Here is a 14,651-nt window from a genome sequence, read left to right on the forward strand (position 1 = left end):
TCAGATGCTGTTGTCACCTAATAACTAGTTTCTTGTTTATTTTTTACTAGAATTGATGTGTTTTTCAATTTTTTCATGGTGTTTCATACAGGTTGCTAGCCTACCTTGTACAAATAAGTTTTAGATAGTTATCAGAGTTACTTGGTCTTATAGAAATTATTTCAGCTTGGTTGTACCACAAAGACTTGGACAGATGCTGCAACAAGTATTGTATCAATAGACATTTGGATCTGCCAGGTGGAGCTGGCAGATCAACTGTTCTCTTACAATGAAAGTTTGCTCTTTTTTCTTGAGATAATCTGAATTTTGGAAGGCCAAGGAAAGGCCTGTTGCTCATTCTGCACATACAAGTATTGAGGTGACAGCAAAACACCTTCAGGAGGATGTTCTAGGCTGTGGGAGGCAAAATCTAATACCTTTTTATTTTCTCAATTGGGACCTGATTTTCCCTATCTCAGGTTCACTCCTGGCAGTGACTCTATGGGAAATCTTGGCATAGACTCAAAACAGATAGAATATCACAAGAAATTACTGTAATTTTAGCAATCAGAAGAAAATAGGATTATAGGTTTTGTTCTGTGATTTAAATTACACAGTAACTCCTGTGTATAGTAAGTAGTAGGTAACCACACTGTAATTTTTATGTAATTCCAGACTATATGAAATTCACGGCAATTTAATGTTGAATTAATGATCACTTGCAGATTTAGCCACCTGTTTTCTGAGCTACAACAGGTGTCTGGATTTGAAGGGGTCATGGGCATGTGATAAACATTTTGAATATATTTTCTTTAAGCTGTTAGTAAAGTCCATACTTTCCTCTCAGGTAAACTGGATCAGTATGTCAAAGACTTGGAATGATGGAAAGGTTGAAACAACTAAAATGACAGGAGACTCATAAGACAGATTGAATGAAAGGGAGAGAAGAAATAGGATGGCAGGAAAGTGACCACAGATATAAGAACAGAGAAATTAACCAAGAGGAAAATTCCTATTGACTTTGAGAGTAAGGCAGACAACAAATTAAAAATCTCTCCTTTCAATTTCCATTCATTCCCAAAGCCAAAGAAAAAAGGTAGGGAATTAATCAATAGAGCTAATAATTTTTTTTTTTCCAAGGAATTATAAGGTTTTCTTTTTTTAACAATTAGGATGAAAAGTCAAAATTAGCTTTTAAGAAAATCTCTCCATAGAAGAATAGGGCAGCAAATAATCACAATCAAAATGAGCTATATATCTAAAAATATTAGAACAAATAATTTATACATTGTTTTGGATAAATCTGAAAAAACAAGGAGACTTTCAGAAACTACAATATTCACAAGCAAATCTTATGTTTATAAAGGTAATTTTGTCGTCTTCCCTTTTTCACCCAAAAAAAAAGGATTTCACTCTGCTATTTAATCTAGCTGAGGTACAGAAAAAGAACTTGCTCACAGAATTGATGCACCCTCTAGAGAGGTGTGCTACTTACCAGGTGCTCAGATCAGGGAAGTCACCAAGAGACTACTAAACCTCATACAGTCAATTGACTTATCTACTGCTGTGGTTTCACGTGGGCACCAGTGATACAGCCAGGAGCAGTCTGAGGAGGACCAAGAAGGATTACAGAACCCTGGGAACCACGGTGAGGGACTCTGCAGCGCAGGTAGTTTTTTCATCAGTCCTCCCGGTCACAGGGAAGGGGTTTGAAAGCGCCAGTCAAATCTGGTGAGTCAACAAACAGTTACAGGACTGGTGCCACAGTAGTTCGGCTACTCAGACCATGGGACTCACTTTGAGAAACCTGGTCTACTGGGGGCTGATGGCATCCATCTGTCAGAGCAGGGGAAGAACATCTTTGGTCATAGGCTTGCCAAGCTGGTGAAGAGGGCTTTAAATTAGAGTTGTTGGGGGAGAGGAACCTCAGTCCATCCCACTCCTACCAGTTTGATGCCAGTGCCAGCAACAGATGCCCAGAGCCGGGAGAAGGATCGCAGGTCAGCGGGAGAGCACCTGCAGTGCAGCACAGAGGAACTCCAGCCACTCCAGCCAGTCAGTCAGCTTCATCAGGGGCCCAACTTAAAGGCCCCTATGCAAACACACGTAGCATGGGGAATAAACAAGCGGAGTTGGAGACATGCGCACGCCTGCAGGGTTATGTTCTTATTGACATCATGGAGATATGGTGGGATGGCTCCTGTGACTGGAGTGTTGGAATGGAAGGATACAGGCTCTTTAGGAAGCACAGGCAGAGGAGACGAGGAGGGGGTGTCACCCTCTATGTCAATGACCAGCTGGAGTGCATGGAGCTCCTCCTGGGGATGGATGAGGGGCCAACCAAGAGCTTATGGATCCAGGATTAAAGGGAGGTCAGGGACAGATGACACTATAGTGGGAGTCTGCTACAGGCCACCCAACCAGTAAGACTGAGCAGATGAGGCTCTCTATAGACAGATAAAAGCAGCCTCACATTCACAAGCCCTGGTCTTCATGAGGGATGCCAACCACCCTGCTATCTGTTGGAGGGACAGAACAGCAGGGCATAAGTAATCCAGGATGTTCCTGGAATCCACTGATGATAACTTCCTTCTCCAAGTGATAGAGGAGCCAAGGAGGAGAGGTGCCATGCTGGACCTTGTTCTCACCAACAAAGAGGGGCTGGTGGGGAATGTGAAGCTCAAGGGCAGCCTTGGCTGCAGTGACCATGAAATGGTGTAGTTCAAGATCCTCAGGGCAGCGAGGAGGGCACACAGCAAGCTCACTACCCTGGGCTTCAGGAGAGCAGACTTTGGTCTCTTTGGCGACCTGCTTGGTAGAGTACCATGGGACAAAGCCCGGGAGGGAAGAGGGGCCCAAGACAGCTGGCTAATATTCAAGGGTCACCTCCTCCAAGCTCAGGAGTGATGCATCCCAACAAAGAGGAAGTCAGGCAAAAATGCCAGGAGGCCTGCATGGATGAACAAGGAGCTCCTGGGCAAACTCAAACAGGAGAAGAAAGCCTACGGAGGGTGGAAGCAAGGACAGGTAGCCTGGGAGGAATACATAAAAACTATCCAAGCAGCCAGGGATCAGGTTAGGAAAGCCAAAGCCTGGATAGAATTAAATCTAGCCAGGGATGTCAAGGGCAACAGGGAAAGCTTCTATAGGTATCTCAGCAATAAAAAGAACACTAGGGAAAATTTGAGCCCTCTCCAGAAGGAAACAGGAGACCCAATTACCTGGGATCTGGAGAAAGCTCAGGTACTCAATGAAGTTTTTGCTTCAGTCTTCACCAGCAAGGGCTCTAGCCATACCACCCAACTCACAGAAGGGAAAGGCAGGGACTGGGAGAATGCAGAACCACCCACTGTAGGAGAAGATCTGATTCAAGACTATCTAAGGAACCCGAAGGTGCACAAGTCCATGGGACTTGATGAGATGCATCTGTGAGTCCTGAGGGAACTAGCGGATGAATTTGCTAAGCCACTCTCCATCATATTTGAGAAGTCCTGGCAGTCCAGCAAAGTTCCCACTGACTGGAAAAGGGGAAACATAACCCCCATTTTTAAAAAGGGAAAAAAGGAAGACCCAGGGAACTACAGACCGGTCAGTCTCACTTCTGTGCCCAGCAACATCATGGAGCAGATCCTCCTGAAAACTTTGCTCAGGCACATGGAAAATAAAGAGGTGATTGGTGACAGCCAACACAGCTTAATTAAGGGCAAATCATGCCTGACAAATTTGGTGGCCTTCTATGATGGGGTTACAGCATTGGCGGATAAGGGAAGAGTGACAGATGTCATCTACCTGAACTTGTGCAAGGCATTTGACACTGTCCCACATGACATCCTTGTCTCTAAATTGGAGAGACATGGATCTGATGGATGGACCACTCGGTGGATAAGGAATTGGCTGGATGGTCACAATCAAAGAGTTGTGGTCAGCAGCTCAATGTCCAAGCGGAGAACGGTGATAAGTGGCGTTCCTCAGGGGTCGGTACTGGGACCGGCACTGTTTAACATCTCTGTCGGCAACATGGACAGTGGGATCGAGTGCACCCTCAGCAAGTTTGCCGATGACACCAAGCTGTGTGGTGTGGTCGACACACTGGAGGGAGGGGATGCCATCCAGAGGGACCTTGACAGGCTGCAGAGGTGGGCCTGTGCAAACCTCATGAAGTTCAACAACGCCAAGTGCAAGATCCTGTATATGGGTTGGGATATTACCAAGCACAACTACAGGCTGAGTGGAGAACGGATTGAGAGCAGCCTCGAGGAGAAGGACTTGGGGGTGTTGATTGATGAAAAGCTCAACATGCACCAGTAACATGCACTTGCAGCCCAGAAAGCCAACCGTGTCCTGGGCTGCATCAAAAGAGGCGTGACCAGCAGGTCAAGGGAGGAGATCCTGCCCCTCTACTCTGCTCTTGTGAGACCCCACCTGGAGTACTGCGTCCAGCTCTGGGCTCTCCAGTACAAGAAAGACATGAACCTGTTGGAGCATATCCAGAGGAGGGCCATGAACATGATCAGAGGGATGGAGCACGTCCCTTATGAAGATAGACTGAGAGAGCTGGGATTGTTCAGCCTGAAGAAGAGAAGGCTCCGGGGAGACCTAATTGCGGCCTTCCAGTACCTAAGGGTACTTTAATACAGTAAAGCTGGAGAGGGACTGTTTATCAGGGAAAGTAGTGACAGGACAAGGGGTAATGGGTTTAAACTGAAGGAGGGTTGATTTAGATTAGATATTAGGAAGAAATTCTTTACTGTTGGAGTGGTGAGGCACTGGAACAGGTTGCCCAGAGAAGCTGTGGATGCCCCATCCCTGGAAGTGTTCAAGGCCAGGTTGGATGGGGCTTTGGGCAACCTGGTCTAGTGGAGGGTGTCCCTGCCCATGGCAGGGGGTTTGGAATTGGATGACCTTTAAGGTCCCTTCTGACCCAAACCATTCTATGATTCTATGAACTGTACTGCATAAGACTATACCTTGTGTAGACCTATATAAATTTCGTTAACTAGTTGAATTCTGTTCTTCATGAAGGTAAAATTGTCCTATCTTCCATTAAAAAAACCTACCCTTCTTGATTTCAGTTCATGAGTTTTATTATATATTCTTTTCATTAAGAGCCATGAATATTGTGGTTATACCCTTTTTCTTGCAAAGAAATATAAATTAGTTACTTTGCATATTGAATTATGAAACCTCATTAAAAAATGTAACTTTCCTTTCATTCAGAAATAACCTTATGTATCTTCTAAGTATACCTACACCTGAGTATCTTTTTTGAGGCTGCTTTCATAGGCATTTAGATGTTCTTTTAAAAATGATCTCGTAAATATCAAACTTCTAGAGTAAAGCATTGCATATGATAAGAGATGTCCAAGAATGAGAAGAATTGTCTGTCATCTGTCCTTTGTTAAATATTTTTTGATGACATGCAAATCTTCAGGTGTACAGATAATGCTTTCTTATCCTGTGTTGAATAACAGAGGAACAAGTAGGTGCATGAGAATCACACTAGGTGTGTGAGAATCACAGAATGGTTGAGGCTGGAAGGGACCTCTGGAGGTCCCCCTCAAGCAGGGCCACCTACAGCCATTTGTCCAAGACTATGTACAGATGAATATCTCCAAGGATGGAGACTCCACAGCCTCCATGGGCAACCTATTGCAATATTCAGTCACCCTCATAATGAAAAAGTGCTTCCTGATGTTCAGAGGGAACCTCCTGTGTTTCAGTTTGTGCCCATTGCCTCTGGTCCTGTCACTGGACACCACTAAGAGCCTGGCTCTGTCTTTACACCATCCCTTCAGGTGTTTATACACATTCATGCCTTTTCCCCAGAGCCTTCTCTTCTCCAGGCTAAACAGTCCCAGCTCTCTCAGCCTTCCCTTGTAGGACACCTGCTCCAGTCCCTTAATCATCTTCATGGCCCTTCATTGAACTGGCTCCAGTGTGTCCATGTCTCTATGTCCATGTCTCTCTTGTACTGGGGAACCCAGCACTGGACCCAGCACTCCAGGTGTGGTCTCACCAGAGCTGAGTAGAGGAGAAGGATCATCTCCCTTGATCTGCTGGCAATACTTTGCTAATGCTGTTCAGAATACCATTAGCCTTCTTTGCTGCAAGGGCACATTGGTGGCTCATGTTCAACTTGGTGTCCACCAGGACCCCCAGGTCCTTTTCTGTAAAGCTGAGGTTATACCTTCTACAGAACATGCAGTATGAAACTGATATGATGTAAGAAGCAAAATTTTCAATCTGATTCAAACTCCACCAGTCAAGTTTAAATTGTACATTAAATTGCAAATACAACTGGGAGTGGAAGTTAGTTTTAACTCTTTTTTAACTCTTACGCCCGGCTACCACCAGGCTTCTTTCACTGCCAGTGGTTTGGTCTTGGGAGATTTCTGCTGTTGTTTTTCCACTGAGGAACCACTGAAGGTTCCCCATTTCCTTGGAGGCATGGTTGTTTCACAGATCTCCCTGAGGATGCACAGGCTGTGGAAGTTATGAGCTGTCAAGGAAGGCAGTGCCTGTAGGTGTGATTTTTATGAGTGAGAACGTTTCATATGTCATGTCCCAAATCAGGCAGAATGGGGCATTGGACCTGGGTCTTGTACATCCCGGGTCCTGCTGGCTCTTGAAGCATTACAAAATAGAGCTGCAAGGTACTGTATGAGATCAATCTGTCCAGGAAAATGCAATTCAGACCCCAAAGGCTTTGCTATTATTGTTTAGCAAATAATATTGGATAAACTTATATCCTAAGGACACTGTAATATTTACATCCATAGATACTCATAAAAATAGGATTTATTCCCAGAATAATCATACACCAGTTTCCTTTTCTTCTAAGTAAATACAGGACCAGAAATCTTGCAGCAAGGCAGGATCAGAAATAACTAGGTCATTACCAGTGAAAAGCTTCACTTTCCTTACTGTTTTTGTGCCCACGTTTGAGTTCTGATACATACTTCACGTTTACCTTCACAGAGTTTCATCTTGTTCATTTCACATTCTGATTTTAATTTGTTAAGAACATGCTGAATTCTGTTCTCCACAGACTCTGACATCTCTCCCGTGATGGGTGATTTGCAATCTTTTCACTACTGAATCGCTGAAGTTATTAATAAGTAAAACTTTGTCCAAGACAAATCCCTGGGGCTCCTGCTTGAAATGCTCTCATTATCTCGCACAGAACTAACATCTGCTTGTTGTGTATATTTAAGCTGTGTGATTTCATTTAGATCACAGTTTTACGTGTAAGCTTCTAGTAAGAGGAGGAGGGAAGAGCAGGGTGAATGCCAGATCCTGTCATCCATCCTTTCCTTGCATCTGACCCCGCTTCCTCTCTGCGGGGGTGAAAGCTCCCTAAGCTGGCTGTGGAGTGTTGGAACGAACCTTTCATACCATGCAGGACGTGTGCATCTCCCTGGCTGCAGAGCGGGAGAGGGAGGAAAAGGCTGCCCAGTGCAGGATCCATCTGCCCTGTTCCCTTAGTTTGTGTATAAAAATGTCATGTCAGATGCGCTGCTAGTCTAAAATTGTGTAAAAATGTATTTTTATGCAAAGGACTGAAGTTTTAGTGCAAGAAAGGTTTTTATGACTTCTAAACTCTGCCTATCCCTTTTCCTGGGCAGGAGCAACTGAATGACATGCTGTTTTTTGACTCCAAGGAGTATGCTGAAAATGAGAGTATCTGGAAGTAATTTTCACATTGTTTAAAATGCATTCTTATATTTGATATAACTAAAGAAAATGTAGATGCCTAAACATTATGTTGTATGTGGCCTGGGGCAGCAGCTTCCTTTGGGGGAGTGCAATGGGTAGTGTAATAACATAATAGGGCACTGAACCAACTCAAGCAATCGATTAACTCTGCAGTAACTAATACTTACCAACTGAGCTTTATCTCCTCTCCCTCTGGTACGCATATTCCACATTGAATTTGATCCAATTACATTAGCACTCAGGCCAGCGAGCCTGAAATTCAGGCCTCAAGTTGAGGGGTAATTGCGCATGCAACGGGAATAACAGCTTTGTAGTTGTGCCCTATGCAAGCAGCCACGCTAAATGAAATGAGGTTCCTCCCCAGACTGGCTGTGTCTGGTTCCAGCTATACATTTGACTGGCACTGTGATAGCGGGGGTATGATTACGATTCCTGCATGTTTGTACGTGGCCCTGTATAATTCATCCATTTTCTCACGCGGACCTCCTCCAAGCTGGAGCTGGCTTTCCTGTTCTCATTTCAATGGTTGAGTAGCCATTGAATCTGTTTGGATCCTTCCCTCCCCCTGCCAGTCTTCACACAGGCATTACGTTGCCATTCACTGCTGAGCTGCTGTGCCTTCTCCAGGGAGGTTTCTTAGGTTGCATTAGTACAGATTAAGACCTGCGCTGTCCCCACTCCTCCCATTACCAGCTCATTGTTTGCTAACTGTGAGGTCAATAAAATTCTGTTTTCTGTCAAACAACAGCCAGCTTTCTTATGAGAGTTGTAGCAATCTCTGGTTCAGCAGCCATGTGGATACAGCTGCAGGGAGCATTCATTAGATATACTGAAGGATGTAGGAGGATTTTTTAGCCATGCTATTTTATTCCTAAAGCCATCGCCAGTTTTGGTTTTTTGTCCTATCTGGACACTTTTATCTAAGTGAGATTAGGGAAGACCAGAGAACAGATTTGCTGGGAGAAGGAAGGAAAGGGTCTGAGAAGCAGTAGATTAGCCATAAAATTTATTTATTTATTGCTTTTTTCTAAAATAATTCCAAGAGATGCTCTAGCTCTGCTATTTTACAATATTATCAGCTTGATCATAGTTTAGTGACTGAATAATCATAGAATCATAGAATCATAGAATGGTTTGGGTCAGAAGGGACCTTAAAGATCATCTAGTTCCAAACCCCCTGCCATTGGCAGGGACACCCTCCACTAGACCACGTTGCTCAAAGCCCCATCCAACCTGGCCTTGAACACTTCCAGGGATGGGGCATCCACAGCTTCTCTGGGCAATCTGTTCCAGTGTCTCACCACCCTCACAGTAAAGAATTTCTTTCTAACATCTAATATAAATCGACCCTCCTTCAGCTTAAGCCCATTACCCCTTGTCCTGTCACTACACTCCCTGATAAACAGTCCCTCACCATCTTTCCTGTAGGCCCCTTCAGGTACTGGTAAGCCGCAATTAGATCTCCCCGAAGCCTTTTTTTCTCCAGGCTGAACAACCCCAACTCTCTCAGCCTGTCCTCACAGGAGAGGTGCTCCATCCCTCTGATCAGCTTCATGGCCCTCCTCTGGACTCGCTCCAGCAGCTCTATGTCCCTCCTGTACTGGGGCCCCCAGAGCTGGATGCAGTACTCCAGGTGAGGTCTCACAAGAGTGCAGTAGAGGGGCAGGATCACCTCCCTCGACCTGCTGGTCACACCTCTTTTGATGCAGCCCAGGACACGGTTGGCTTTCTGGGCTGCAAGCATGCATTGCCAGCTCATGTTGAGCTTTTCATCAATCAATACCCCCAAGTCCTTCTCCTCAGGGCTACTCTCAATCCATTCCTTGCCCATCCTATAGCTGTGCTTGGGATTGCACCGACCCACGTGCAGGACCTTGCACTTGGCGTTGTTGAACTTCATGAGGTTTGCACAGGCCCACCTCTGCAGCCTGTCAAGGTCCCTCTGGATGGCATCCCTTCCCTCCAGTGTGTCGACCACACCACACAGCTTGGTGTCATCGGCAAACTTGCTGAGGGTGCACTCGATCCCACTGTCCATGTTGCCGATAAAGATGTTAAACAGTGCCGGTCCCAGTACCGACCCCTGAGGAACGCCACTCATCACTGTTCTCCACTTGGACATTGAGCTGTTGACCACAACTCTTTGAGTGCGACCATCCAGCCAATTCCTTATCCACCGAGTGGTCCATCCATCGAATCCATGTCTCTCCAATTTAGAGACAAGGATGTCATGTGGGACAGTGTCAAATGCCTTGCACAAGTGCAGGTAGATGACGTCAGCTGCCCTTCCCTTATCCGCCAATGCTGTAACCCCATCATAGAAGGCCACCAAATTTGTCAGGCATGATTTGCCCTTAATTAAGCCGTGTTGGCTGTCACCAATCACCTCTTTATTTTCCATGTGCTTTAGCATAGTCTCCAGGAGGGTCTGTTCCATGATCTTGCCAGGCACAGAAGTGAGACTGACCGGTCTGTAGTTCCCTGGGTCTTCCTTTTTTCCCTTTTAGTTCCCTCAAGACCTGCGGATGCATCTCATCAGGTCCCATGGACTTGTGCACCTTCAGGTTCCTTAGATATTCCTAAACCTGATCTTCTCCTACAGTGGGTGGTTCTGCATTCTCCCAGTCTCTTCCTTCTGCGATCTGGGCAGTGTGGCTCAAGCATTTGCCAGTGAAGACTGAGGTAAAGAAGTCGTTGAGTACCTCAGCCTTCTCCATATCCTGGGTAACCAGGTCACCCGTTTCATTCCGGTGGGAACCCACATTTTCCCTCCTCCTCCTCTTATCACTGACATACCTATGGAAGCTTTTCTTGTTGTCCTTAACATCCCTGGCCAGATTTATTTTTACCAGGGCTTTGGCTTTCCTAACCTGATCCCTGGCTGCTTGGACAGTTTCTCTGTATTTCTCCCAGGCTACCTGCCCTTGCTTCCACCCTCTGTAGGCTTCCTTTTTGTGTTTGACTTTGTCCAGGACCTCCAGGAATAATAATTCAGCTCTTTCAAGTAATGAGTCAGTCAAAAGCAAGGATCTGACCAGTCCATCTGAAAAAGAAATAGCACTTATCTGCAGTATATTTATGCATGTTCATATGAACAGAAAAAGAAAAATAAATTTTCCAAATGCATTTCAGACTTTTCAGGAAATATTTGAAAGCTATGACAATCCTACGACCATTTCTAACAGTTCTTCATATCTTTCATCACTTGGACACAGCTAGCCCTTCTCTCTCCTCCTCTCCCTTTCTCTTCTCCCAAGTCCAAATACCAGCTTAACATTAATGGCTTTGAAGCCATAATAGCAATAATAATGCCTGTTACCAAAATGGCAAAAGAGGCCAGCACAGCAGGTCCTAAATCCCAGAGAGATGGAGGAGAAAACCTCTGAAGTCAGGAATGGAAACTGGGCTGCTTGGGCAGATCTTGCAGGCAATATTGGGTCATGGACACAGGGACATGCCAGCTTCTTCAGGGGGATGTCAAGGAGACAGAAACCAGATGATCTATAAGCCCTGACAGTCTTGCCCTTTTTACATTTCCAGCCTTGCAAGGGTTTCCTTTTGTTCTCGGTTTGCCTCTATTTCTACTGATATGTGAAATGAGCTCATTTTGACAGTGGGCCAAGAACAGGCATGAAGGAGGCATTATGAACAAACTTGTTCTCGCTAAATAATTCTAACATTTTCTTTAGTGTTTGGGTTTTATTGATTTCCTAATTATTCCACAAACTTTATACATCAAGGCTGATTATTTCTGTGTTTGCAGTGACCCTCATTCCTGGTAAAATTCCCTTGTCAGTAACTTGAACCAATGGCTGTTAAAGGTGAAAGCACCTCTGATCTGCTGATCACATTTATGCCTCCTTCAGTCAGCTTTTCAGCAAAACAGCAATGAAAGAAACATGACTCATGAGGATCTCAAGGTTTAGAGTAATGTCACAGCTGCAGGTAGAAAGCACAGACTGCAGTGAGCCATTGAGAAGTTTAACTTTCATTTCATGCAACTGGTTTCATACCCTGAGGAAGTGGGGGCTGGACTTAATGCCCCAAGAGGTCCCTTCTAGCTGTAGCTTTCTAAAGAGAGGAGCTATTCATCCACCCAAGCTCAGAGAATGGTGTCCTCCCGTCACCTACGAAATGGACATCTCTTCGTTAGTTCTCTGATCAGCAATTGCAGAGGGAAATGGGATCAAGGAACCTTCATAAGGGCTCCTAACAAGAAAGACAATAAGGCACAACAGGTATACCCACATGTAATAAGTAGGTCTTCAAGGAAGAGAATAAATGGAATGCTGTACTTCAGAGAACGTTGTCATGCTTTGATAAGGTTTACAGAAATTATTGGCTGAACTCGACAAAAGAAAGTATGTAAGGAGGTTCGTTCGTCACATGATCATTTCTCATCTCAGTTCTCCTTGTGATTGTAGTAACATAAAACAAATGAGTGTGATCAGAGTGGTGGTTCTTCACAGTCCCTCAGTATCATACAATAATACTTCTAAGTTTCAGAAAACTCCCTTCTTTTCACACATATGGAAAACCTACAAATCTAGCAGAGTTGGACTTGGCCAACTCTACAACATTGTTTCCAGTTGTCTGTCTCTGCTGCCTATGTTTCTCTATCTATAGGAAGTTATAAAATCTGGGTCTGAAAAGCTTATTCTGCAGTGAAAAAGAAATAGCTGTTCTGATAGAACAGCAAAGTTTTAACACTTTCACAGCTGCCTGGGGTTTATGTCCAACAGCCCATTAATATTCTAGTCTGTTAAACCTGGTCAGAGTGACAGAAGAGGAATACTAGCTGTGTGTGACTACAGATAAAGAGTGAAACAATTTAATGAGTTCCAGCCATAGATTAAGTTATAAAGTGCCATACTAGGGTTACACACCTAATTTGAAGTGATACACACTGGATAATCTATTCTAATGCTGCATAATTTGTAGGAATTTTTATTTTACATGTGTAATTGCATGTTGTCTGGGGGAAAAAAGCAAAACCACAAACAAAACGAGACATGCTAGATTCTGAGACAGAGTAAATTGGAAGTCCTGAAAACAATGAAATTATGCTAATTTTGACCTCCTATCTCTTAAATAGTCTGCAGGTAGAAATGTGAGCTTGAATATTAGACTCCTAGACATTGTCATACTCTCAGTACATCCATGCTTTTGGCACTGCTATAAGCATATTTGAGACTTGGAATGTGTAGGATACCTTAAATTTCCTTTTCATAAATTGCTTGGAGAAGAAACTATTGTATTCTTATTAATTTTTCCTTTATTTTATTGTTGTTTCAGGTTAGGTTTCCCCATGATGATTGTGTCCTGTACCATCGGGATGTGCTATCTTCTTGTTGCTCATGTCGTAGTAGGTTGGAACTCATAGCAATTTATATTTTCAAGACTCAGAAAAGCTTTCTCTTTCATTTAGTTTATATGTCATAACACTAAGAACACATAGAAAAAAGATGTGTAAAACCCCAACATATGGTATCAATCAAAATGATTGTCAGTGTCAGCATCAGGTTTGGTCATTCTTAACCTACTGTTTTGTGAACAATTTGCAGAACTAGACAATCAAAATTAAAATAATCCATATATTTAATTATGAATTCAATTATTGTGCAGATGAAAAGACACTATCACAAGGGAATATGTTGTGCCTGAAAGTTTGCATTGACACAATGTGAGTATAGTCACAGATGAAAAACTCATTCACAATAGCAGATGTTCAGTAATTTCTTTTTAGGGCTTCATTTGTCTTTGTCAATATATTTAGCTATTTGTATTAAAGTAACTAATATTCAAGTTGTAATAATAGACAGTTAAGCAGAAAGTCTGTACACTATGAGGGATGTATCATTATCTACGTTTAAAAATAAATACATCATCTGAAAATGCGCTGTGGAAGGAATTATTATTTTTGAACTGGGATTGCATTCTATGGAGGCTTTGTTTTTCATTTTAAAGCTCCTAATCAGTGTTAAGCTGCTTTTTTTCTTAAAATAAACTAATGCCCCTCTTCTTACAAAAGTATGGACATAAAATGTGATAAAGCACCAGACATGTTCCATTTAATTATTAATTCACTTCTGTGATGGAGTACTCTAAATCTTTTAATAGGTTAATACACTATATGGAAGAATGAGATCATACTTTGGCTTTGATTTCCTTCTCTCTGATAATAATGTGTTAAACCACATATATTGTTTTGTATAATTGGCTGCCAGAACAGGTCAAACTTCTCATTATGAATATTAAGTCGTGTGAGGAATTCAAGGTCTCAATCCCCATCTTCCAATACCTTTGTGGGATCGGTCTGAATTACTGGTGGGCCTGTTTTATCTTGAGTCAGAGAAATTGGCAACCTGGTGAGTGCAACCCAAGTGAACAAGGCTGATTTACAGGCAGCTGGTAGAGATGATTAAACGTGGCTTTTACCTGGGCTTAGTCCTCGAGATAACCTGGTACGTGAGAGAGAAGCAGTACCTCTCCCACAGAGGGTGTAAGCTTAATCATACATCCCATTTTACTCATATCCTGGTTGTATCCCTCACCTAGATTTTTTTTTTTTTTTAAAGTCTGAAATATGATGTCAAGAGGCTAATGGAAATGAGTCAAAGCACCCACTCAAAGGAAGGCTGGCTCCCACCCCTCCTGGTAGATTCAGTGGTAGCAGAGGAAGCGTGTGGAGCGGGAGGAGAAGAGCTCTCTCCATTGCCCCAAAACCTCCCACCATGACTTCCAGCCCCATCCATGCTCGGGCCTCCTGGATTGGTGAAGTCTCCTGCAGTGGGGATGAATTTTGCAGTACTGTTGAGAAACCTTGAGGCTGCTCCAACAGTGACTAGCTGGAGATCACAAGATCTCCCAAGAAGCAGCATTGCCTCCACTTCCTTTTATACTCAAACAAACCCCACCAAAACCAAAACCCTGCAAAAAGTCTGGAACAAAACAAG

At 43.6% G+C, this 14,651-nt stretch overlaps 1 protein-coding gene across 4 annotated transcripts in view; it reads left to right on the forward strand.

Moving 5' to 3' along the window:
* The window catches only part of OCA2 (OCA2 melanosomal transmembrane protein), a 226,474-nt gene extending 212,937 nt beyond the window's left edge, over positions 1-13,537 (forward strand). For all 4 annotated transcript variants that reach the window (XM_054813838.1, XM_054813836.1, XM_054813837.1 and 1 more), the window contains one exon: positions 12,991-13,537. In XM_054813838.1, coding sequence (XP_054669813.1) covers positions 12,991-13,137 — 147 coding nt within the window. In that variant the 3' untranslated portion in view covers positions 13,138-13,537. The remainder of the gene's footprint in view (positions 1-12,990) is intronic.
* Positions 13,538-14,651: the final 1,114 nt, after the last annotated feature.

The sequence above is a fragment of the Grus americana genome, chromosome 1 (assembly GCF_028858705.1).
Source record: "Grus americana isolate bGruAme1 chromosome 1, bGruAme1.mat, whole genome shotgun sequence".
Classification (NCBI taxonomy): Eukaryota; Metazoa; Chordata; class Aves; order Gruiformes; family Gruidae; genus Grus; species Grus americana.